The following is a 25,304-nucleotide window of genomic DNA, read 5'->3' as shown; positions in this document are numbered from 1 at the left end:
TTTCATTCAGATGGTACATTTATTAAATTAGAATGAAAAAGTTAATGTACTTTAGAGTGCAAGAAACATATTCGGACACTGGAACTCAATACAGAGAAACAATGTCTTCAGAATAATTACAGCAACACAACATCCTCTGTAGGGTATTACATATCAACCAAACAGGCAATAACATTTGTAAGGGGGGAATAAACCCATTCAGTACCATCAGCAGATGCAAAGAGCAGTAGAGAAGTTGCAAGGATCTAGCTAGACAAAAAATGTTCCTACCTTTAGCAAGCTGAGGCTCTTGGCAGGACTCAAACTATACTGAGAGCACTCACTTTTAGCAGATGCCTGTCTTACACAGCTGGCTTTAGCTCCAAGCTGCTGGAAGCTGCTGAGCAGAGGAGCAGCATCAAACACAGTATTACCCCATTAGCATTTTCTCAAAAGCTACAATCATGACTGACAATTTGTTTGTTTTAAATAGAAAACCAGACTTTCAGTTCCAATACCTTAATTTCACAGACCCTAAAATAAGTAAACACCTCCTGCCTTTTTTCATCTCTCTCCAATTCAAACCTAACAATAAACAGTTTAACTGGAAGGATATGTAAGCTAAAAAGCTCAGTAGGCTGATCACTTTGTTCTTTTTAACAAGAGAAAGTAGCACATATTGATGTAAGAGTTTCATCTCTAATGCTTAATTAAATAAAGATAAAAAGATGCACAGAACAATATTTAAGTATAGTCTAAGATAATGAAACCCATCTACTGGCCATACTGCTCCTACACATCCTATTTTCAACTCATATTTGTACCCTGTTTTGCATAACACTTGCCTAGGAAAAAAAATACACGCTAAAAATATATCTAAGAACAGGAGTCTCCCGCAGAGGGCCAGAGTCAGTTTATGAATAAACCTGGCTAGCTTAACTTTTGCACTTACCCCTCCTGGCAGTTAGGACTGAAAGATGGTTTTGTTCTGCGCTTGAAATGGATAGGATGCAGTACAATTTACCAGCCATTAAGTTGAACCATGACCACTTGCTTTTATGAAAAGCTGTATTATGAATCCCACCGTTTTAATATAAAAATTTAAATATGTACATTTTCCCTGAATTGTTCTGTCCCTAGCAATTCATGCTATCTATGTAAAAGTTAAGAGCACAGGACTCTTCCTGGAGGTATCTAAGCATTAAATCCCTACCAACATTCATCCTTTTGGGTCATGATGTCACAAAACACTCTGCTTTTATAAAGACCAAATGCCTCTACACCTAATCAATCACAAAATTTACCATGATTGCAGGGAAGGGGCAAGACTAGTTTCTTGAAGAATACCCATTTAACTTCAGAAAACAAAACATGGCAATTCTACAACTACAGCACACAAAACTATAGCCTTGAATTTCATTATTCAAAATCCAACTGGAGGATGTTCAAAGACACTTATGCTTTCAATGGGAAATTTAAGATGTTAAGGGATTCATAAGAAAACTTAAAACTGTACATTATGAAAAGACAGCTTTAAAAGGTCAGAAACTGGGATGATTTTTGGTGCTGTATTTTAAAAGTTTCACTATTACTTTTAATGATTAAAATGAATAAATATTCATGCTCTACTGCCAGTGCTACCTAAAGGCTACTTGAATGTAGGTTGCAGGGGGATAAAATCAGCTTTCCATCAGACAATAAAGAAAATATTTTAAGCATAGGACATAAAATAAAGTGTGGGGAAGAAGAGAATATGGGTCATCATTTCGTGTTCCAACCTGGCTTTAATGTTCTCATGAATCATTCAAGAGCCTAGATTTCAAGTGTACATTCATTTCAACTCTTGAAAATATAAAGGTCTATGGCTATTGTAGAAAATACTTGAAATCAAACATTAAAGAGACAAAACAGCAACATTGCACATCACTGGAAAAATAAATTGGTGCAGACTATTTAAAGTGCATTACTTTACAAAAACTGACACCACAGAAATTCATCCAACAGGTGTAACTGGTGCATAACTGTATGATTCTGCAGCTCCAAAATCAACTCTTACTTGAAAAAATTACACTAACAATAAATACAAACACCTCCTCTGAGGATCAGACTGTAACTCAGATATGTTAAATTGTCTCTCACATAGAATTTTATTTCCATCTGCATCAAATAATAATAAACTGACTACAGCAGCTGTAGTCTAACAAGTCACTGAGCAATTCATAATGCCATTCTAAGACCCTGAAGCTACTTTCCGTGTTTATTTCTTATTACAGGAAAAATACAATCATTTTCCCACTAATGTAAAGCAATAACTTTGCTGAAACATAGGTATAAAGAAAGAAGCTTTATAACCAGATCATAGATATCTGCTTTTTTAATGTAAGACAACATCTTAAATAATTCTTTACGGCTTCAATCACTTTCCAGGTATAAGTCTCTTTACTTCTGCACTTAACTTTTGAAATAGCCATGGGAATGCAGAAGTAATAGTTAGAGTGCAATTAACTGTAGGAGTACATTAGGGCTTAGTTCTATTCTCTGCTACAGCAATACATACTGTATGAGTGAAAAGTTACCTCCTAAGATTTTACAGTTACATAACAATACTATGTGGGAGGACAAAGCCCCAAATGCACACCAGATAATATATTGCTTTGGTGCCCAATGACTAGATTGAATAGTAGATGTCTATTACAAATGCCAACAGTACAACCTAAGAAATTTAGCTTATTAAATTAAAAATCTTCCATCTAAAAGGTGTGAATATATCACAGTAATAACTAAACACCACAGGATAAGAAAGGGTCTCTCCTTTAATTTCAGGCAAAAATAGGCTGCTTGCAGAAACCTAAATACTTTTAACAAATCAATTGCATTTAAACAGCAAACCTTCCATGGAAAGTTTTTTCCCCCAATCTAACAAACACTAGTAAATCTTGTACTGCATAGAGTTACTTTGTAAGAGCAAGTTTATGAAAAGGGGGAGAGAAAGAAACAAAGCAGCATTATTCCCAATGCCATCAGAATATAGCCACACAGGGCACAGCTGATAGTAAAGATGCTTCACTGCTCTATGGTAGGACATAAGCTAAACAGAGTATGTACAGACTGAGAAAGAAAGAGAAGATCCAACTGTCCAAGGAGAAAAGGGGTACAATCTGTCACACACGATGCACTAACAGAAAGCTGTTGGGAAATTCTTCCTCTAGCTAAATCCCTGGCTTGGCAAGTAAAAATAAGTGGCATCGAGGACAGGGACTATACAGGAAGTGGGCATCTATGATTCTTCAGCCATCTGAAGTAAGGAGTTGATAGCTGCATCCTTGTTCCCCCTCTGAGCTTCTAGCACTGAGCGGATTACTTCCCTGTCCATGTTGGGAAACATGTCCTGGATAGATTTCAGGTCCTCTTCATTACACAGGTGCTGAGGGTTTACTGCAGGAGGCGGTATTGCCACCGGGACCATGCCTGGATTACAGACCGCAGGCATCCCTACAGGTTAAAAACAGAAGAAAGAAAGCCACAAAACACACATGAGTAGAGGAAAAAAAGATAAAAATTAACAAACCCACAACAAAAAACCCCAGTGATTCTGAAGACAAAAGCAGCTCATGACTTGTCCCAACCCAACAACTTCAGTATTTATTTATTTTAACATGCACTCCAGAGGAGGAATAAGATTGCAGAGATTATACCTACACTGCTGCAACTGGAAAATATTCTTGTGGAACAGAATTTTCACCCCAAGGTTATATTCCAGAAGTTATAAGCTACAGTATGACAACAGGTACTGTTCAAAATTAGGTGCAATGTGCATTAAACAAGTTCACATGTAATTCACTAACCAAACACTAAGCTCATCACAGAAAGGTATGGTTGGTTTTTCCCCACCTCATATTTTAGTTCCCAGTGTATTTATGTTGTGATGAAAAAATGGTTTTACATTAGCAATATACATGGCTGATATTCCAAAAGACAATGAATGCAATTTCCAGCATATTCAAAGGAAAGGAAAGTACCTTGGTCCACTAGAAAACCAGACCACACAAATAAGCAATTTTTAGCAGATGTTTTTCCTGGCTAAAGTTCCATCCAGCCTTCAAAGTCACAACATGGCAAAAGAGCAACACCTCTAGGGGCACACACTGCTTTCTTCATCTCTCTTCCAAAGGACAAAATTCATATGACCTGTCATTTTTCGCTAACTTCTTGTACATCCATGTAAAACAAAGCACTGCCAGTTTACAGAGTTTTAGAAAAAGAGTATTCCTATTCCTGTTAAAAGAAATTACTAGGCAAAATCCCTTTTTCATCACATAAGAACTTCTATCACTGAGCACAGAACCGTTGGTGAAAACACTACCTTTTGTTTTGTATAAAACTGAAAACAGATAATAGTACATATCTATATTTTTTTTGTTATCACTTCTGAAAATTGTGTATTTCACTTCTTCTCTATGTAGTTTCAGATCCTTGATTATCTTAGTCCCACTCCTTTATGTGTTAGCTTCTGCAGTTCTCCTGTAGAATTTCTAAGGTAGGGCAAGGAGAAGTACCTGCAGCTACAAAGAACCAAGTTCTAATATCAGTTCTCTATTTGCTTTCAAGCATTTTATGCACTGTTTCAAAGACTATTCTCCTGATATTTTTATAAAATACTCTACAATAATTCAAAGACTTTCCTATACAGTAATGAGCAAATTGAGAAATTGTCACCAAATAAGTATTAGTTAAGATTATCCCTTGCACATACTTTAACCCCAGATTTAATAAATAATTTTATTTCCCTTTTATTACAATGAGATCTTTCTGCAACCTGTGGCAGTCAGAGAGGCTTAGAAAACTGCTAAGGGTTCTTGTTCCGACAAATTGTCTTAGTCCCCTCACTTTTTTAAGAAATCTGATGCACCTCACCAAAGGAGGTGCACAGATTCAACTCTTTTCATTAGATGAATAATCACCTATATTTATTTGTTCATCAGCTCTTTAAAGAAGATATTAAACCACAAGATTATCTTTATTGTATCAGAATATCATATGATGGAAAGAATGCCTAGGAAATAGCATTTTACAAATGCAGCTGAGAAGGTGATATACACAGACCACACTGTTCTTTCTGATGTACTCAAATACCTATGAATTTTAACACACAGGCTTTTCCTACACAACCAAGTCACATCCTCCTAAAGTTTACATAGTTACATTTCTGCTTTAAAGCAGTTCATTCTAGTCTTCCTGGGTTTTAATCATTCTATACAACAGAGAATATGGCTACTTCAAAAATGTTTTTAATTGAAACTTCACTTTGCTATCCTCCAGTCTTCAGAAAGCAAAACTTCCTGAGACTGTTATGGTCTCACATTCCAACCAGGTTTTCATGAACTACCATAGATACTTTTATCTTTATTATTATTTATTACGTACATGATTCTAAGTTTTCTGCTTCTTTAAAAGAAATTATTTCTGCTTCTTTGACACATATGATCTTCAAGAGCGTCACACGACCTCATAACCACTTTAGATTTAACATGTAATTTAACACTTTCACATATGCATATATGGGAGATCTACCAATTTTTGTCAGAAACATACTTTACTGCTTTACTTCACACTTTAAGATCTCTTTGAGAACTAGCTTTCATTTATTACCCAGGAGTACATCAGAAGCTGCTTCTCTTCTACTGAATTCCGACTAACTGCCCAAAAATTGTACCAACAAAGCATATGTATAACCAAGGTAATTTTCAAGAGTGCCTCTTTGCAGCCTCATCTCTCAACATAATGACTGAAGTACATAGGTGATTGAAAATATTGAATTATATTATTCTACTTTTACTCAGACCTAACATTTAAAAAAAGAGCAAAGAGCAGTTTCAATACTTACCTCATCTCTTCAAGATTTTCTTCAGTCTAACTATTTAGTCAGAAATGCCTATACTCACTTTAACGTGTAAAAGTGTTTTAGCATCCCACTGACTTGTTTCTTCTGTCAGCACAAAAATGCTATATTATGACTCACATTCAAGGCTGGATGAGCTAAATATCAACTCTGGCTGACCAGGTACTCTAAATGAATATAGTTTCACTGCAAGCACTGCACCCAGGATTTCACCTGATATACTCTTTTCTATTTCTTTCCTCAAACTGGACTCCTGTTCTATTTGAAGGGATTCATTACTGATTTGTAAACACCACCCTATATATCTATGTTCTCCAATTTTGATTTTAAAATTCCCCTTTTAATCATCTTAAGTTTTATTAGAAGGAAAAAAAATAGGAACGTAGAAGCTTTAAGTCTAACACACAGGCTGTATTTACTCAAAAAGGTTCATACTGAGTTAGTGTCATAAATTTGTTACCTGCACACTGGAACCATATTTCTGCCCAACCATCTGCATCACACCTCTACCATAGGTAGACAGATAGGTATCTGTCCCCTTTTCTGCATCACCCTAAACCTGGCTCCACAGCTTTTCAAGGCCTTTGGACCATGGTCCCAGGAATTCTGTCTGGCACTATGAGTTTGAACACACAGCCCATTAGACACCCTGGAGGCAAACCACTGTGCAGTCCTCACCAGCACTGCAAATACACTTCACCCAATTACCCAGCAGCATTTTGTAGAGCTTCTTCTAGAGCTTCAACAAACCTCAATTCATTCCTCACACTGCCTACAAACAATGTAGTCATTTAAAAGGGGCATAAGATGTGTGGCCTCAAAAAAATAAAGTCGCAAAGCACCTGAAAGAATTGAGCAATAGAAGTTATGTTTTACTTCTAACATAAACTTCCCAAGATATTTTACTAAGTCATCAACACCCTAATATTATCCAACAATCAGCCTGAACAGTGTATGAAGTATCAATACACTTTAAAGCATTAATCCAAATCAAACCTGAGGCTCTTTTCTCAAGTACATAGCATCCTACAGCTTACCAGTACTGTTTCAGTATCTTATCAGTGCCAAAATAAAATCAAGACTAGAACAGTTTTCCTTACTGCTTTCATCAAAAATAGGTAATTATCAAGTCAGACATCTGGACAGGCAGTACTCAAAAAGCATTTCCAATATAAATAATAAATTTAAGACACAAGAAATTTCTTGTCCATATTGGTTCTCACCAAGGATTCTTAAAACCTATTTTCTCAGCTCTTTTAATTTTAGCTTATGCTGTCTACAACTAGACTGCATATAAATGGAGTTAGCATCACAGATTTTTAATAAATACCTCCATGATAAACGCTTGCTTTTCATGAAACTCAACATTCAAGCTATACAACACCAATTTGAGAGTACTTTGGGTTTTTCCGCACTCAGGCTAAAAGCATCCATAATTTCTGATTTACAAAATAGAAAGTAAGACTTAAACAGAAAATTAAAGAGCTATGCACTGAAATTTAGCAAATAGACACATATAAGCTGTCATTAGAGAAAGTTATAATGAGCTTCCAAATTATCAATGTTCAGTAAAAAGCTGCTTTAAGCTAAAAAACTTCATATCACTGACAGGTGAAAACTGGAACTAAATAATGTAAGAATCCACTATCAGTGGAATTGTGAACTCCTGTGTTACTCTCAGATGTTAGGTACATGTTATAAATCAGAAGAATGGAGCATTGTTTTCCAATTCAGTGAAATGGCAATGGCAAACATGCTTGCATAAGCAGTGGCATTCCAATACATGAAACAATAGCAAGTCAGTTGCTACAAGCAGCAATGAAAGCATCAAAGCAGAATTAACAGGGTAAACTTTTTCCAACTGCATACAAGGCATTACACACTTGTAATTTTATTTTCTTTATCAGTAAAGTGCCCTATGTTTAATTTCTTAACTCATTATCATCCTGTCCCATCCATAGACTCTTTCAGAGTAAACTCAGGAACCTTCCCAGCATGCATTCTTTCATTTAAATGAAGAAATTGGGAACTCTTTTCTAAAAAAACAAAATAAGTCTTAATGATATTTGCTCTAGGAAAAATCTCACTACTATGCATACCATCTCATTTTTTAAAATATTGCTTCTATGTAAACTACTAGAAAAATTAAGTGCATGAAACAACAGAAAAATGCTAAAATTTCACTGCTCTGAATAAACCAAACGTGTTGTGACAGCCACAACAATTTTATATACAGCATCTTTCTGAAATTCAGGCATCAAGAAATGTTATCATATTTTACAAGAAGTAATTCTAAAATTTTCTGAATGTATTTGATTAAAGACCAATGCTTTTATCAGAGATAGCAATGTCACAGCAACTTTGCACAATTCAAAATCAAAAGTGTCACAGTAAAGGAAGTCTAAAATGAAGGAAAATTTATTTCCTGTAATATGATTTGCCTTTAGAGTTCTAGTCAGATACTTTACATGGATTTAAAACAGAAGTGCATGAAAAATATGCACTGAGATTAATTAATGAAATTAAGGCAATTAGCAGGTTGTCTTCTCAGTGTTACTGCAAAACTCAGTTTTTTGCTTTCAAGTTTACCGAAAGTCGTGACATTATCTGCTTCTCCACTAATGTTGCAGTAGCCAAACAACTGCAAGAATTGTTTCTCTACTAGAAAACCAACACTATCACCTAGTATAGCTCACTGACACACAGCAGCTTCAGAAGAATTATCATAGCATCACATTATATCCATCAACATTGTCATCAGCAATCAGTTTAGCCATTACAGCTCAAAGCTGAGCAAATGCCTTTCCAACAGGTTAGAGGCTTTAATAATTTGCAGAAGATGGATTAAATTGTTCTACTGTGACAAGCAAGTGGCAATACCTTGTTGTACAGTGTGCTGTAACAAATAAAGCTGTTTAGATGAGCTCATGCAAAGACTCTTGTGTCAATGAGGATGGGAGTGAGAAAAGAGCTTGGAAACTTACCCAGAGCAAAGTACTCAAGCCCTAAAGACAGGTGAAAATGAAGGGACAAGGGGAAAGGAATAAGACATGGGAAAGAAATATTAATCTATTTTTAAAAGGATATTAATTATTTACCTTCCAAAGGTGAAAGTAGGATAAAATGAGGCAGTTGGGTAAAACCTAAGCTACCTAACACTAAAAAACTAAATGCTGCTAGGATACAGTCTCTCAGCTAATTGGCTTCAGGGCCCTGAACAAATATCCTAAATGTGCTGTTTATGCAGAAGTAACAATCAGGGGAAATGCTACTGAAATAAGTAAGCCACCAGGTGTTTGCAGCAAGGATTTTACAGACCACAAAGGACAACATACATCCATGGTTCTCTGAACAGATACCAGTAACATCACAAGCTAACCCATGATCCTCCATAAGGACACCTAAAGGAACAATGTACATACACACACAACCTTGCCTCAATAAAAAGTGATATTCTTGACTCCGACAGGACTCAAAACCACACAGGTTTTTAACATATTTTTAACATGGGAGTTTATAAAATAAGTAAAAGCAAGTTTCCTATTTATCCCACAAATATTTAGCTAATAAGAAATACAGCTTGCTTATTGAACTAACATTTTTAGCTCACTGTCTCTGGTACTCTTCACTACAAGAAGATACTGCAAGCACCAGTGTATCAAAATCATCTACAGTTTAAATTAAGTAATCTTTAAAAAAAGAAATAGGAAGAGGTGGTAGTTAAACTCAACTTCTATAACAACATGGTTCAAAAGTTCAAATTTTTGCATACCCAATGCATAAATACATCACCTATGGCAGCTATAGCCTCTAAGCAACAGCTTGTGCTGTTGTCAGAAGTTTTCAATTTAAAAAATTTTGCAATTACCACGGTGCAAGAATATACTATGACCACTTCCTGTTCTTAAGACAGCTCCATCTACCACCAGATGTGAGGAAATGAGCATTACTTGTGGTCATCTGCTTACCACAGTGACTACCTGCTTGTTTCTACCGTTTACCTCAGCTTGTATGACAGAGTGTGAGAGTAATTAGCTGCTTCAGCATTAATTAGAAGGCTAGTTAATTAGAAAGTTAGTTTTGAACAGAAGTTTCTGTTACAGAAAAACAGCTTGGCCTTTATGACACACCTAAATTTGATTAATCATCTCTCTTTAAAGCACAGTTATTTTGGACAGTTAACAAGGAACTGTTAAAACTGTCTGGATAAGCATTTTAGTCCACCCACTCCATTTCCATCATAGATAAGGCTTTGATTCTGACAGTCTTCTACAGTAGAATCCTCTTCATTTCAAATATAATAAACTATTCAATGATGCTCTTCCATTATTCAGAAGGAAAAACAGAACTAGTTTACTGACTACATTAATTTAGCTGCTCAGGTAAAAAACCTGAACTACAAATATTTCAAGCAGGAGCATACCGATGTCCATTTCCCTTCCTGAAGCAGTCTCAAAAGGAAGAGAGCAAACACTGTACAGTGTTACAAAGGAAATGTGCAAACAGAGTGGGACCAGAAAACACACACAGTTCAGTTGTGCAAGGAAGGCCAGCATCTTCCATGCACCTTTCTGAAAGAGTTTATGGAATTCAATTGGAGCATCTAGTTCAATATACAGAAAGTATTTCAAAAAACTCCAAGAAGTCTTCTAAGATGCACTATTGTTTCCTTTTATTATTTGATATTACTTTTATTAAGCCATTAAATGTATGAAACAGCAAAAGTATTCTGCAGCCAAGTCACTTTCCTAAACATCCATCTAATTATTATGAGTGGGTCATTGATTAGTGAGTAAGTCAAAGCTTTAGAACTCACAGTGCTTTGGGAAATTTTGATGATGTCCACAGAAATTCTAGAACAGCAAACACAAAGCACAGTAATATTTAAAGAGAGTAAAAAATATCAAATGTAGGTAAGAGGTGGCTTGTAAAAAGTCTGGCATTTATGAAGTCAATAGGAATATATAGGAAGTACACTCAAGCTTTCCCAGAACAAAAGAAGAGTTCAAATCCAGGGGTGGAACTTTGCAATGCTTTAAAAATACAAGCCACAGATGCAGGAAAAATTGTGAACACAGAATAGTATTATAGCAGAACTAGAACAAAAATGCTGGATCATGGTAGAAGGGCAATGCTCTACATAGAGACCCCAAATTCTTAGCTGCTAAAAGGTAAGACTTACTATCATTTGCAAATTATTAGTTATTTCTTCACTTGTCCAAATAGAAAATATTCTCAAGATAAATAATTTACAGAACATCATGATTTGAACATCCAGTACTTGAATAGGAAGTCTGAAGGTCTTCTCTAAGTTTTATCTGTTCAGTTCTATGTCTAATTTCAATTATACAGGAAACTATTCTCTGCTTCATGTCTTCTGTTTATACTCTGGCACAGAAATTTTTGTAATATGAATATTCTCATTTTGATCTATTCAAGAAATTTGTTAGCACTTTCTATCAGATCTTTAAACAAGATGACTGTGTTTGAAGTTCACTACAGAAGGTCTGGTTTACCACAACAGAATCACACTTTGGAAAGCGCACTCCACTTCACTGGCAAGACTTAAAATCTGACAGTTAAGCTGCAGAGATAAAAAAAGACCTAAAATGAACCAAACTGCAAGTTTTCATTAGGGAATAAAGCATACAGCCCAACTTATCCCTATTTGTTCTAACTTAACTCTGTAAAAATGAAACGGGAGGTACGATTCCTAGCTTACATACCTAGTCTTCTGTTGATGAGGTTTATTTTTACAGTGAATGGAATTTTAAATTCAATCATCTCCTAGTCATTTTAAATTCAATCATCTCCTAGTCTTAAAGAAGAAAAATACAATATATGTACCTTGTTGTGTCATCCCTTAGCACTTCAATTATGTCCCACGGACACTATCATAAGTTAAAGTTAAATATATGTGAATTTATCTCTTACTTTCCTTGAAAAGTACACATACTACTGAATAGATAGTCATAGAATAAACTGGGAGTTTTATGAGCCGTAAGTGAGCAGGACAAATTCAAACTTATTTACACACTTTAAGCTTTTCATCTTTGACAGAAAAATTACAAAACAGAAGTTAACATATCTTTCTCTACAAGTCCAAAACTCTCTTTGAATCAACCAAAAGGACTGACAAAACCTGCTGTAGTTATGTAAATACATAAAAAAGAGCTATCTCAGAGCTCCTTAACATTTCTCATTCACTGAGCTGTGAATACTCTCCATGCTGTATAGAGAGTTCCCTTACAACAAAGCATCTTCAAAGACCACAGAAAAATTAATCCCATTGTGGGCTACAGAAACTGCAGCTCTGACAGCACAATTCATTTGAGGGACTTTCTGAAGTGCCTCCATCTCCAGACATGGCTTGCCACCATTTAAGTAAGCAAAACTTGAAGTGCAATCTGCTAGACAGCTATTCAGAGACCTGATCGAAGTATAAAATAAATACTCAAAAAGAGAAGCCTTCTCAACTTGACAGACATTTTAACCCATTTAAGCAAACTCATACAGCTCTATTAAACAGGGTACGAGACTGAAGGCAGACCTGTACTTAATTTGTTCCCTCTCATAAATATATATAATGGGAAAAGTGGTAAAGGGAAAATCATTTATAGCTTCCTTTACATTCTGAAAAAAACAGGAGTAATTTGGTATTTATTTCTGCAACACCCTTCATCTGGAAGGTTCATAATCATCAAGTAGAGAAAACATACCTGCTATAGGCACATATCCAACTCCTTGCTGATATACAGTGGGCATCAGGACCACTGGCTGGGGCTGCATCATCATGGCAGCTGGCAAAGACTTGACAGAAAAGGCACAGATTAGAACAACTCCGGAAAGAGCCAAAAAAAGGCAGCAATTAAAAGTGTTTGCAAATAAGTCATCACATTGCAAATCCATGTTCAACAGTACAATAAGACTATGCTGAGTACCAATCTATATTAAGCAAATCTCTGGCAAACTAACTGAACTACCGTCTTTCAAATGGCAATTAATTTGCCCATGAATCAATAAACACACATCATATCAAACTCGCCTTTCACGAGTCATGAAATGTTGTTGTCAAAATGCATTATTTTAAAATACAGGTTTAATCAGTTTTCATGCCTTAGTCTTATGAAATGAATATACAACATATTCATCATAAATATTAGACAAAATCTGATTATCTGATTTTTATTCTTATTTTTTATTTTTAAAAGCAGTACTGCTCCTTGAAGCAAATTTTGATTTTAAATCAATTATTTTTGAGGTAAACCAGTGCATTAAACAAAATATCAAATGAACTCCATTCCCTTTTACTACCACAATAACTTCAGTTATATTTCAGTTCAGTTTGATCCTTGAGAATATTGACTGCTATGAACAGTACATTCACAGGGAGACAGTTTTTAGGGTTAATTATAAACTCTTTTCTCCCTGGAGTAATGAAACAACTGTTCAGATCTGGGGCAGAATGTGAATTGCAAGCAGCAGGGAATATCTGTTCCCAGCTGCGCACTGAACAGCAGCTTGGAACTTCTGATGACATACAAGTGCAGTAGGAAGCATTCAGGGCTGCACGTGCTACACATTATCCAACAGGTACTTGAAACAAAGGTGACAGGTGAGAACACTCCAGGAGCTGCTAAAGAAACCAGTGGAGGTCTGCAGTTCATGACCAGTAGCACCAAATGATCAAGAAAGGAAGTGAAAAACAATGTCATCTCAAAGAGCATTGAAACACCTAAGACGGAGAAGAGTTTCCATTTTTCTGTCTTTAAACTGACACGAATTTTTAAAGATTTAGGGGGGAAAGTTATTGTTAGATTCCACAAAGTTTTAAAAAAAATATTAATAATAAGTTAGAAATGACAATGGACCATTTAGCTGAGGATTTCTTTTTTATACATATAGTAGCACAGTTCTAAGGAAACTTTCCTGTCTGACCATCTGGGAGCCACTCTGGCACCCACTCCAGTCTGTAACTGCTGAGACCAAGGCCTCTTTGCAGCGGGTGCCTCCAGTGACCTCAGGGGAGCCCCTCTTGGCTCCCTGCACACCCCACACTTACAGTCAGATAGGGTTTCCTTATCAGCTCAGCCCTGGGTTTCCCACCGCAGTGTCTCATACATTTAGATCCTTAAAGCAATTCCATCATGGTGCAGTGACACAGAAACAGCTCAAGCTGGTGCCTCCAGGGACGGACCCCCACCAAAGCAAGCCCTGGGTTTTACATCCTCACAGTCTGTGCACCCAGACAGTCTGGGGTCTTCCTGCTGACTCACCAGCTCCTGCTGTGCCCCAGTGTCCAGTCCCCTGGCCAGTGCCACAGGTCCCTGTGCCCTTTGTGGTGCAAAGGGTCAGCACTGTGTCATGGTCCCTTTCCTGAGGCTCCCACCATGTCCCTCAGCCAGGGCACAACTGCAGCTCTCACTGCAGCTGCACACCCAGCTACCTGCTATCAGTGTACTCCTCAACAACATGAATAAGCTGAATTTTGGTAATTGCAAAACAAGATAAATACCCATTTGCCACCTTATCATGAAGTATTTTTTGTCTTTACAAATATTTTTGACTGCTATTCCCAGAGTTAGGTATAATTATTTTAAATGCCAACACACACAAACACCCAGTATGGTACAACAGATCTACTTCAGTCTAAAATATCTCCCTCCCACTACTTTAGAAGCTTCTCTCCCTTCCCACCCCAAACTCGGCTTACCGTGTATGACATAACCAGATTAATCATTCCTTCCTTGTCATCACCTTGCCTTCCACTCAAGCTATACCATTCATCCTCCACATTTCCTTGTTTCAGAGACTCAGGAATTGTAATGTGTGTCCAAGCAATGCGGTCATCCATTGAAAAGGCTCTCTGAAATATAATTTGAAATATATTACCAAATTAATTGTCCTCAAAGAAACCCCAAACTTAAAATTATCCTTGACTAACACTTCAGTTTTATGCTATTAACTTTGTTCATTTAATTCCCTTTAAAACTACTGAAGTGTCAATATATATTTTGGCCATCTCCTTTCCAACAAGGATGAAGGACACTTTAAGTGGGATTATAGACTGATTGCAGATATTTAATAGCACGAAACTGAAAACCTGAAGCAGAACTCTAGAAATACAGCATCCTAATATCATCATAGGCTGTGTGAATCTCCTAACATCACATCAGAGGCCATTACATGAACATAAACATCTTCTGTTTACTATGATAGTCTGTGAACTCCAACAGATAGAAGTACTGAACTGCCCCCCTGTTGCAGCAATGAAACACACTTGAACCAATCAGCTAAGCCCTCAAAGCAGCACCCAAAATCCTCACTTGTGTAATGATCACACAGCTGCTGCACTGTCATGCTTTACTACATACAGTGAGAAAGGCAGCAAAAAAACAGGCAAACCATGACTTAAGCCTTAGCTGTAGCTTCTTAGTTTCTCCTAATAAATTCTAGCGACTACACACAGTCTGTAGTTGACAGTTTTATTCTCAGCAATTCCAAGCTTGGGAAAACTACTAAGCTCTTCCTAGGACAGAACAGCACCGAAGAATTTTCAAGTAAAATAGCATTGTACAACAGCTATTTTTAATAGGGACAGTGAAGGACACAAAGCTGCAGGGCATTTTGATAGCCAAAAGGAGCTTAAATAGCACTCAGACATCTTTTGCTTCTCCTCCTTTGCAGGCAAGCCTGCTACTGCCACTTTATCAACTACCAAAGAAAAGTAACAGTTCTGACATTCTTAGGGAAGAGCAAAGACTTGTGAATTGCTGCTTCTGGAATTCTGAAAAAATTTTTATTATCCTCCAGAGAACATGGCTAAGGAACTGTCTGTGCTGACTCATTCCTTTTTTGCAAGGTTTTAACCAAACCTCAGTCCAAACCAGAGATGGGGAGGGGTAGAAAAAAAATATAGCAGTTCTGACCTCATCAAATATCTCTAGATAAAAGGAGTCCACGCCCGGGGGAACAGTGCACTGAATAACTTTGTTCCAGCGGGGGTTCTTGGCTCCATTATGCGCTGTTGGAGTTTCATACACGGCGTATCCCAGCCGTATTCGGCAATACGGATCCATGCGTGTCATTCCGTAATTCTTTGCCAGTTTGGCCTGAAAAGAAGAGAAACCAGGAAGTGTATAATACTGACATTAACTTGAGAAGTTAATTACTATTAGTTCACAGTAAGAACCAAATGCTGAAGAAAGGACTAGATTAAATTCTGTGACAGAGAGAAAAGAGTTTAAAAGATAAAAGAAAAACATCATTCAGATTAAAACATAAACCAGTAATACCATTAACTGTCTAGGAGACCTTGAAAAGGGAACATCTTTTTAGCCTGTTTATTGCAGAAAATACACATTTCACTGAAGCTAAAATAAATTACTTCATACCAAACCACAAAATACGTGATCACTAGGACATTGTAACAAGTTCAATTTTTCCCTGGGTATCTCATCTCCAACATACAATCACAAGTGTAATGCTATAGGCAGCCTGTCCTCTTTCACTTCAGTTCTTTTAAAGGATGAATTACAGAAATCCAGTACCTTCAAGAGTATCACACAATCCAAAAGCACAACCTGCAAAAGCAGTTCAATTGAGGTAAACTAGTCATAGTAGATCATAGGTTTCAAAGTGATTACACACTTATCTCAGCATGTGAATTTAATAGTAGTTAATTCAGTGGACAACCTAAGGCCTAACATCACTATACAAACAGATGCTGTATAGAATCAGAACAGATCCAACATTCTTTTGCTGTAACATCAGAAGACTGGAACAAAACAAGTTGATGACAGTCCTGAACACAACACTGAGTACTGCAACACAGCTGTGCTCAAGCAGAAGTTGAGCTTTTTGCATGTGCTGCTTCTCTGACCTATACTAAGCAGCCCATGGTTCCTTTTATAGTAAGACAAGTGACAAAACATGGTGCCCCAGGGCATCTCTCACCTAGAAGATGTTTACAGAACTCACAACAGTTGAGGCTGTGCACTGTGTAACATTTATCACAAAGGCTGCACTTCAGGCTTGGAAAGCCCTTTTCTCCTTCAGGGAACATGCTGGTTCATCAATTCATACATTAGAGCTGGCAAGAAAGGTCTCAAACTGTTTATTGTAAATGTGGACTTAAAAATAAAAGAAGAAAGCTGGCATCCAAATGAAGCACCATCTATACTCTTGTTTTGTGGGATTAGACAGATTATCAAACCTTCATCAAAAAAAGGTGATAATCAGCTGTGCTTAGACAAACTCACCACCACCCCTAAATATCTACAAGGAAAAAAAAGCAGCAAATTACCCCCCCAGAAACTTTTCCTGATCTTCCATCAGTTTATTAGTAACAGAATTAAGGCATGCTGTTTGATATACTTTATCAACACATTTAAATACAGTACACTTCAACCAGATTTTCATCTTCTACAGACTAACTATATCACAGCAAGTATCATATCTAGAATGCGACATGTCTCAATTTGCAGCCAAGATTCCATAGCATTCCTGCATAAATTCCTAGACAAATAGAGAAGAGTATTTCTTGTCTGTTGTACTGCCATCCAGAAGGACCTTGACAGGCCAAGAGAAGTGTGCAGACAGGAATCTCAAAGTTCAACAAAGGAAAAACAATATATGTGACAGTAAGACTTTGGACCAACTAGCTGAAGAACAGTTTTGAGGAGAAGGATGTGGAACAACACATAATATCCTCAAAATTACTAATGTCTTCCAATATTAAGTGCAGGAACTACAGGAAGCCTCTGAATAGAAGTTTTCAGAGTAACCTGTTCACTGCAAAAATCCTCATGAGTTCATTTGATTATGTGCTATAATAGCAAGGTTTACAGGAAATTGCTGCATCAGGCAGCAATGAAACATGAAACTGGACAAAATGCTGACGTACAGAAAAATGAAGCTACAAAACCTTTAAGAATTACTACCCATTTACATGTAACTTAGTAACTCAAATTCCAACACAAAATCTTTTTGTATCCACCAATTCTAAAAATTGCATTAATTATTTAAAATTACTTAATTGCACAAAGATGACATAATTTTTACCTGTACTACAGTAATACTGAGTCTTCCTACTGTACCCATTGCTCCTCCATACTGCAGCTGCTGAGCTGCCTGGGCATCCAGCTGGATTTGCTGTTGCTGCTGGGTTGGGGTAATGCGAAGAAAGTCTTGAGGAAGCTCACCAACAAATACCTTAAAAAAGAAAGAGAGAGAAAAAAAGAAGACTTTAAACTTTTATAATAGGAAAGAGATGAAGAGATGAATATAAGTCAAAGTGTAACAAATTAAGGAGAATTTAGTCTTGTTTTGACAGCATGAACAAAGAACTAATTAAATGACAAAACTGCCAACTCATGTAGCAAATGTTCTTTTCAGAAACAGTAATTTCCAAAATAAGCCTCTGAAAAAAAGTAGGACAGAGAGCCAAAGCTGCTCTGCAACTAAACATTTAAGCAGTCCATACAAAAGTCAGAACCACCAAGTTGTACAACATATTCATATACGATATCTGATGGCATCCAGTTCTTTCAATTATTCATCACCCATGTTGTGTCCAATTGCTCCTGTTCCAAGACAGAGCACAGTGCTTTCATCTGAAAGGTCACTTCCACAGTCACCTTCAAGACAGACTGTAAAACAGGATTTCCTATGGACCAAATCCTGCAACGCAATAAAGATGTCCTAACACTTTTCCAGTGTTAAACACAGCCAGCCTGCAACTAACCTTGGTGACAAAATTCCACCACATTCAAAAGAACAATGTGGGAATTAAAAATCTAGTCTATCATGAAAATGAGCCAGGGACAAAAAGTAGTAGTAAGGAACTTTTGTTACATGAGTCAATATGAATCAGCACTCCCCGTGGATTTTCTGTTAGCTTTACAGTATGAAGGGAAAGTTTCTACCCATCACTTGTCAATTCAACAACTCAGGTTGTTTCTAGGTTTTAAACGCCCAGTGAACATTATAAATTCAAATACACGTAGAGAGATTTTCATTTTAAAATAAAAAATAGCTATAATAAAATTTTAAAAGGGAAAAGGTGTCATAGAAAATTTATAATTAAGCTGTATTCATTTCTGCTGTCTACAGAGTGGATGACATATTTAATACAGAACTGTCTAGCTGATGAAGACAAAAGACAACACAATTCTCATGTTGCAATCCCAAACAGGATTACTCAATCACGTATCTGGCAGATGCATGCCTACAGAACATAATTTAAGAAGCGAACAGGCCTTGAGGACACAGCTTTTCAAGATCACACAGCATTTGCATGTCAACATTGCATCTTGGAGACAGAAATTGCAGCTCTTGCCAAATCACATGTATGACTATTTTGTAAGATTATCTGAGAGCCTCAGGATCCTGGCAACAGTAGGTGACACATGCCAGAAAGGAAGTTTATCTGAAAAGTTCAGGAGGAAGCACTGAATGCCTGCTGCTGGGCTATTGGGAAGTAGAATAAAAAGGGAACCAGTTTTGCTTACAAGCATCTTAAAATTTTCTAATTAAAAACTTAAGCAGCTGAAATTTAAGTAGTAGAAAGAAAAAATGGGCTAGAAGTTAATAATAAAATAAAGTTTATTTAAGTTTGGCTGGCAATGAGACATGGTGTTATACCAGCCTTCTCACTGGAATACCTATCACATTAAAATAAAACATAATCTATTTAGGCAAGATCTGAAATGGCCCCAGGATTATCAAGGAAATGGGATTTACAATACAGCAGGTCCCCCTCCAGCCCTGGTCCTTAGGAAGTTTCCAATCTGGTACTATCAGCACCCCTAGGTACAGACTTCATAAGCATTTCCCACAGTCAGAAGTGACGGCTGCATCCCTGAAATCCCATTTCCATATTATGCAAGCTCCTTCTGTCAAACTCCCAGAAAACAAGATAGCCTCTTTTGTCACCATCTTCACCTGGATATTGGAAAGCTGAAGTCATTCACAACAGAAATCTAATAATAGCTTTGACTTTTGAAATTTTATTTCATAAAGGTAAACCATTATCTGTTCTAAAATAAAATAAACAAACTGGTCTCTGTACTGAAGTCCAAAGGGGAGAAAGTCCATGAAGGAGACCAAAGTTTCTTACAGCAGCTAAGCTGATTCTAGGTTATTCAGTTACCTCACACAAAGCCACACTCTAATCCTAGAACTGCAGAGCTGACATACATAGAAACTAAAACCATCTAGTGTTAACTAAGTTGGCAAAAGATCCGAGTGGTAAACCCCTCCAAAAGGGAAGCGTGGCAAAGAGAATATGCACACACTCATATATTCAGTTCTGACTAAGATTTGGTTCATAGATGCTTACTGAAGGAAATACATTACTCAATATGTTCTTATATTAATTATCAACTGATACCATATTGATGGAGACAAATCAGTATCATGCAATCATTTATCTGTAAAGAAAACAGGCCAATTTACATCTTCCTCAAAGCATTGAAAAGCAGGCACATAATTGCCGCCTCCCAACCTGAATTAAAAATGCAAAGTTATGTAACTAGAATTCAACCACAGTTTTTATTTCAAAAGCAAGGAAAACATATATGACAAGTTTGTGCCACTGATCCTACTCCACAACTACTTTGAAACAAAAGGACTTCCCTCTAATGGCACTTCAGAAAGAATGTGAAATTCAAGTGTGTTCTGTCACTAGCTGCAGAACAAAAAATTAATTCCATTTAGCAACAGGACAGAGATGGGACTACAATTCAGAACACAAATTAAAAATAAGCCTGCCTTATAATCACTTTCTAATAAACTTTACTGACAGCATTGCATGTTAAAAGTATGGATTATCTAGAAATAGAATAACATTGCCCCTCCCATCCGCTACAATCACTTGAGAGATAGCTTTGTGGATCTCACAGTAGAGTGCTGCAGGTATAAAAACTGCATCTCAACTTTTTCAAACTGAACATGGCGTGATATTCTACAGCTATTTGACGTAACTGAGCATGGGGCTGTCTCAGTCTCACCTTCCTACTTCTTATGCAACATGAAATGGTGCCAAAGAGTTGTAAATTGGGTCAGTGTAAAGCCTGACCAGAAGAAACAAGGGCTGGAGGTAAAGGCAATGGGAGCTAAGCTGTAAGAACCTTCAACTCACTGATTGTGCAAGTACTGGTTGGCACCTGTGCAAGGGAGGGAAAGGGACACAGAGCCAAACACAGTCACAAAAGCTCCGTGTTACAGAAACATTTCCCCAGACACAATACACTCAGGGAACCATAATTAAGGTTTCCACACTAGCAATTACCAAGGAAGTCTAACATGAAACTTCTTCAAAATATCAAAGAGTTTTAAACACCTACTATTCAAAAATTTCTGACCATTTTCCTTTAAATGGCTTTACTGTTTTTAAGAAAGAAAAAGCTAATGACAGAATTTTCAACTATTATTCTATGCTTTGCACACTGAATAAAAAATTGGTATAAGACAGGAAGCATCCAGACATCCTGAAAGAGCTGATATTTGTTCAAGGCTGCTATTTAACATCTTTGAAAGGCCATGGAGATAAAAGAAACTCCCCTGGATCAGGAGAAAGACAAATCTCATACCCAGCATTCCAAAGGGCAAGAAGGATGACCTGAGGAAGCACAAGCAGGTCAGCTTCACCTCAGTCACTCAGAAATTCACGGAGCAAGTGCTTCTGGAAGACATTCCTTGACATATGAAAGGGAAAAAGCCAAATACGGATTAGGAAAAGCCTTGGTAAAGGCTGGCTATAGAAGAATAAAAAGCTGACGAGTCATCTGCCTTCTCAAAAACAAGAATAACTGACTAAGGAAAAGAGCAGAAGGTATCAAAGCAGGATCATTACAATCCGATTGGGTGGACTACTGGATGGATGAAAAGCTGACTGAAGCACTGAGCTCAGAAGCTGAAGTTCAGCGGTTAATGACACGGGAGGTTGGTTAAAAGTGAAGCAGTTCAGAGATCTGTACAGAAACTAACTTATGTGTCTAATATTTTTCCTCAGCAACAAAACATGAAAAGGCATCCTTATCAGTTTTGAGGATGACACTAAATTTTGGGAGAAATTATTTGTATACTTGAGGACAGGACCATCCAGAGAGATGGAAGAATTCACTGGCAGGAATTGCATGTAATTCAACAAGGGCAAAGGCCTGGACTTTGACCAGAAAAATCCGTGGCACTGGTATAGACTGGAGAACAACTGTCAGGACTGCCTGCACCACTACAGAGGTGGAGAGCAAGCAAAACATGGATGAGCAGAGGACACTTGCAGCAATGAATTCTACAAGAAAACTGCAGTGGATCAACAAGAACCCAACCAGTGAGTTGAGGAAAGGAAACAATTGCTGGACCACACCTGGAACACTGTGACCGTTTAGGGCCCAGCAGAACATGAAAAACAATGAACTTGGGGAGACCAGCAAAGATGCACCAAGAAGGCCCATGAAAAGGGCTGGAGCACTTGTGAGGCCAGGTTGAGGATTTGTTTAGAATAGAAGAAAGTTAGAATGCACCTTGTAGCAGCTTTCTGGTATCTGCAAAGAGGTCATTGAGAAAACAGACCTAGGTTGTCTTCTGAGATGCAACACAAAGAGAAAGGAGATCTCAATCATTAAACTGAAATGAGGCAGATTTCACATGAAAAAATGGAGGGGGTAAAAAACACCTGCAAAGTATGGCAGGAACTTCGGTATACATGCATGAGTTAAAAATAAGACAGAATGAGTGTCCATATGACATCTGTGTCTATGCCTGGAGAAGTGAAGGTGCCACCAGGGAGACCACAGAGCACCTCCCAGTCCCTGAAGGAGCCTACAAGAAAGCTGGAAAGGGACTTTTGACAAGGGCTTGTAAAAGTTTTGAAGAGTCTCAAGAAAAAAACTCACCAGAGTCACTAGTCGTCAGAATAGTGACCATTAGGAAATTAGGAGCAGAAGTCTATGCAGTCCCAGGTTGGCACTTAATCTAATTTGGAAGGACCTCATGTATTTGCCAGAATGGTGGATAATCATGGAGAATAACCATGAAAAGTAATTTTGGATATGACTGGCTAGATAAGGAATCACAAATATAAAGTTTTGGTGGCTCAGTCTTAATCTAAAGCCTGGTCATATTGTTTATTTAAACTCCTACTTGTAAAAGGTATCACTTAGCAGTCCTTACATATCCAGCTAGAGTTTAGATTTAAAAAACTGCTTTGTTCATACAAGATTACAAAAGTGAAAATATGCTAATTCCATAACGTCCTGAAAAGGGTCAGAGATATCTATATTCTAGCAGAGTATTTGAAGTAACAGACAAGATGAATTCTGTTTCATCTAAAAAACTAAACAGCAATAAGAAATCTTAATTACACACAAAGCAAGCAGCATCACAAACTAGAGAGTGCAGGAATAAGACTGGCAACAGCCCACTTTAGTTTCTTACCCACATGAAATAACCTTGACTATTTTCTTGCTTGTTCAAACAGAAAGACTGAACTGCTCTCTCCAGCAGTAAAGAAAAAAGTGGTTCCCAATCCTTTAGCACCATTTAGTGGCTATTCATTTGTAATGCAGTTGTGTATATAGAAACTAGTAGAATTTTATCATCTTCCTCTCTGAAAAGAATTAAGAAAGGCTGGAATGTACCATATCAACACCCCCAGCTGTGAATGCCTGGTTAATACTGAATAATTTATTCATTCATTTGAAAACATTCAAATCTCTAAAGTGGGTAAGGAAGAAAAACACGTACAACGTCAGCAACACATTAAAAAAAACCCCAAAACTTGAAGCACAGAAAGCCAAAGCTGCATGAGATAAATTATCATATGCCTTTTGTCAGGCTTCAGTCAAGTTTAGGAAACAAAAGATTCCCAAGAGATTATACAGGAGTACCTGGGAAATTCTAGAACAAGACATGTAGAAGAGTAACATTCAAGAAAGATCCAGCAGTTATGATAAATAAAACAAATAAGGCACTCTAAAGAATGAAATTGACAACCATATCATATTACTGTCATAAGAGAAGTGTCAGCAGTGCAGTTTTTCAAGATTAGCAGTAATTCACCTTACTGTTCTTTCTACAAGGTCGCATTAATTTTCTTTTCAAATGTAGCTGTATCTACATAATAAAATACAGCAGTGTAAAGTTACTGCTTTTTAAAAACTCCTCATTTCACCATAAGCAGTATCATGCTGTCAATGACTACCAGATCCTTTCAGACAGGAGGAACAGACAGGAATAGCACATCTGTCGAAAGCTGATGTTGTAACACCTCATATGTAGAGCATCCCGGTGTGAGGTATGATTATCCCTGGGCAAAACCAGACAGTAACATATTCCCAATAAACTGTCAGCAGCACCTCCCAGAAGGCTGGTGTATTGGTTTTACGAGGGCTCAGCTCCCGTCCGACACGCCCGCCTACATCCTCCGCGGGATGCGCCGTTCCAGCGTTCAGGCGGCAGCTCCAGGGACAGCGGCCCGACCGCGGCCCGCCGAGCCGCGAGCACAGCGAGCTGCGCTCCGCTTCCAAGGGAAAGCCCTTCAGCTCCGGTTCAGTGTAAGCATTTCCCTCCTCGGAAAGGCCTTTGGACAAAGAACGGCCAGGAGAGCCGCATCAAGGACTCGGCGCAGTTAGGAGGGACTTCCCCTCCCCTTTCCCAAAGCCTCTTCGCAGGCGGGGAACCGGGAGACAAGGCAGACTTCCCTCCCCCGCATCCCAGCAGCCCGGAGAAGATGAGAGGGCTTTTCCTCTCCCCTCTCCGGCGCGGACGGAGCTGGGGCAGGGTGAGAGTCACGGAGCCTCCCTCGCACAGGGCGCCGGCAGAGGCCGGCCGGGCCCATCGGGGTCTCCAAGCCGGGCCTCGCCCGCCCGGCGCGGCGAGCGGTGACAGGAGATAGCCCTGAGCGGGCCCCGCGGCGGCGCCGCGCCCGCAGCACTCACCGGGCCCCGCTGGGTGGTGACGGTGGTCGCCATGGCGCCTCGCCGGGGCCGCGGCCGAGACCCTTCCTCCTCCTCCTCCTCCCGCCCCGCCAGGCCGCCGATGCCGCTCGCAGCCCCGAGCCCGGTCCCGCCGCCCGTCACTCAGCGCCAGCCCCGCGTCACCTGACGCGTCCGACTCCGCCTCCGGGGCAGCGCAGCGGCGCCCTCTTGCGCACGCGCCTCCGCACGCACCGGGAGGGGCGGGGAGCCGTCCTGCGCGTGCGCTGTCCCGCGCTGCGGCCGCCGCAGCGGAGCGCGGCGCTGCGGGCGCGCCGCGGCCGGTAGGGGGCGCCGCGAGGCTGCGCCGGAGGTGGGGCGGGCGCGGCGCCTCAGGCCGCCATCTTGTGCCAGGGGCGCCGCTCCGGCACGCCCGGGGCGCCCCGCGGGCAGTGCGGGGTGTGCGGGGCTGCGGGGCGCTCTCCGGCTCCCTGTGCCTCCCGTGGGGG

The 25,304-nt window shown here is 38.7% G+C and overlaps 1 protein-coding gene across 2 annotated transcripts; it reads right to left on the bottom strand.

The window, feature by feature from the left end:
• On the bottom strand, positions 1–24,955 carry TOLLIP (toll interacting protein). 2 transcript variants are annotated; one of them, XM_054275260.1, is made up of 7 exons: positions 24,820–24,955; positions 17,942–18,091; positions 15,808–15,990; positions 14,592–14,744; positions 12,598–12,688; positions 8,863–8,883; positions 1–3,471 (listed from the first exon to the last, which is right to left on the bottom strand). In XM_054275260.1, exons 1-7 carry the CDS (start codon positions 24,850–24,852, stop codon positions 3,257–3,259), a joined length of 846 nt encoding a protein of 281 aa, XP_054131235.1. In that variant the 5' UTR covers positions 24,853–24,955; the 3' UTR covers positions 1–3,256. The 2 variants fall into 2 exon arrangements, with proteins under 2 accessions (XP_054131235.1, XP_054131236.1); XM_054275261.1 differs by lacking the exon at positions 8,863–8,883.
• Between the last annotated feature and the right edge of the window lie 349 nt (positions 24,956–25,304).

The sequence above is a fragment of the Melozone crissalis genome, unplaced genomic scaffold (assembly GCF_028551555.1).
Source record: "Melozone crissalis strain CALT ecotype California unplaced genomic scaffold, PUWL_Pcris_2 ptg000018l_1, whole genome shotgun sequence".
Classification (NCBI taxonomy): Eukaryota; Metazoa; Chordata; class Aves; order Passeriformes; family Passerellidae; genus Melozone; species Melozone crissalis.
This window is presented reverse-complemented; position numbering and strand designations above follow the sequence as displayed.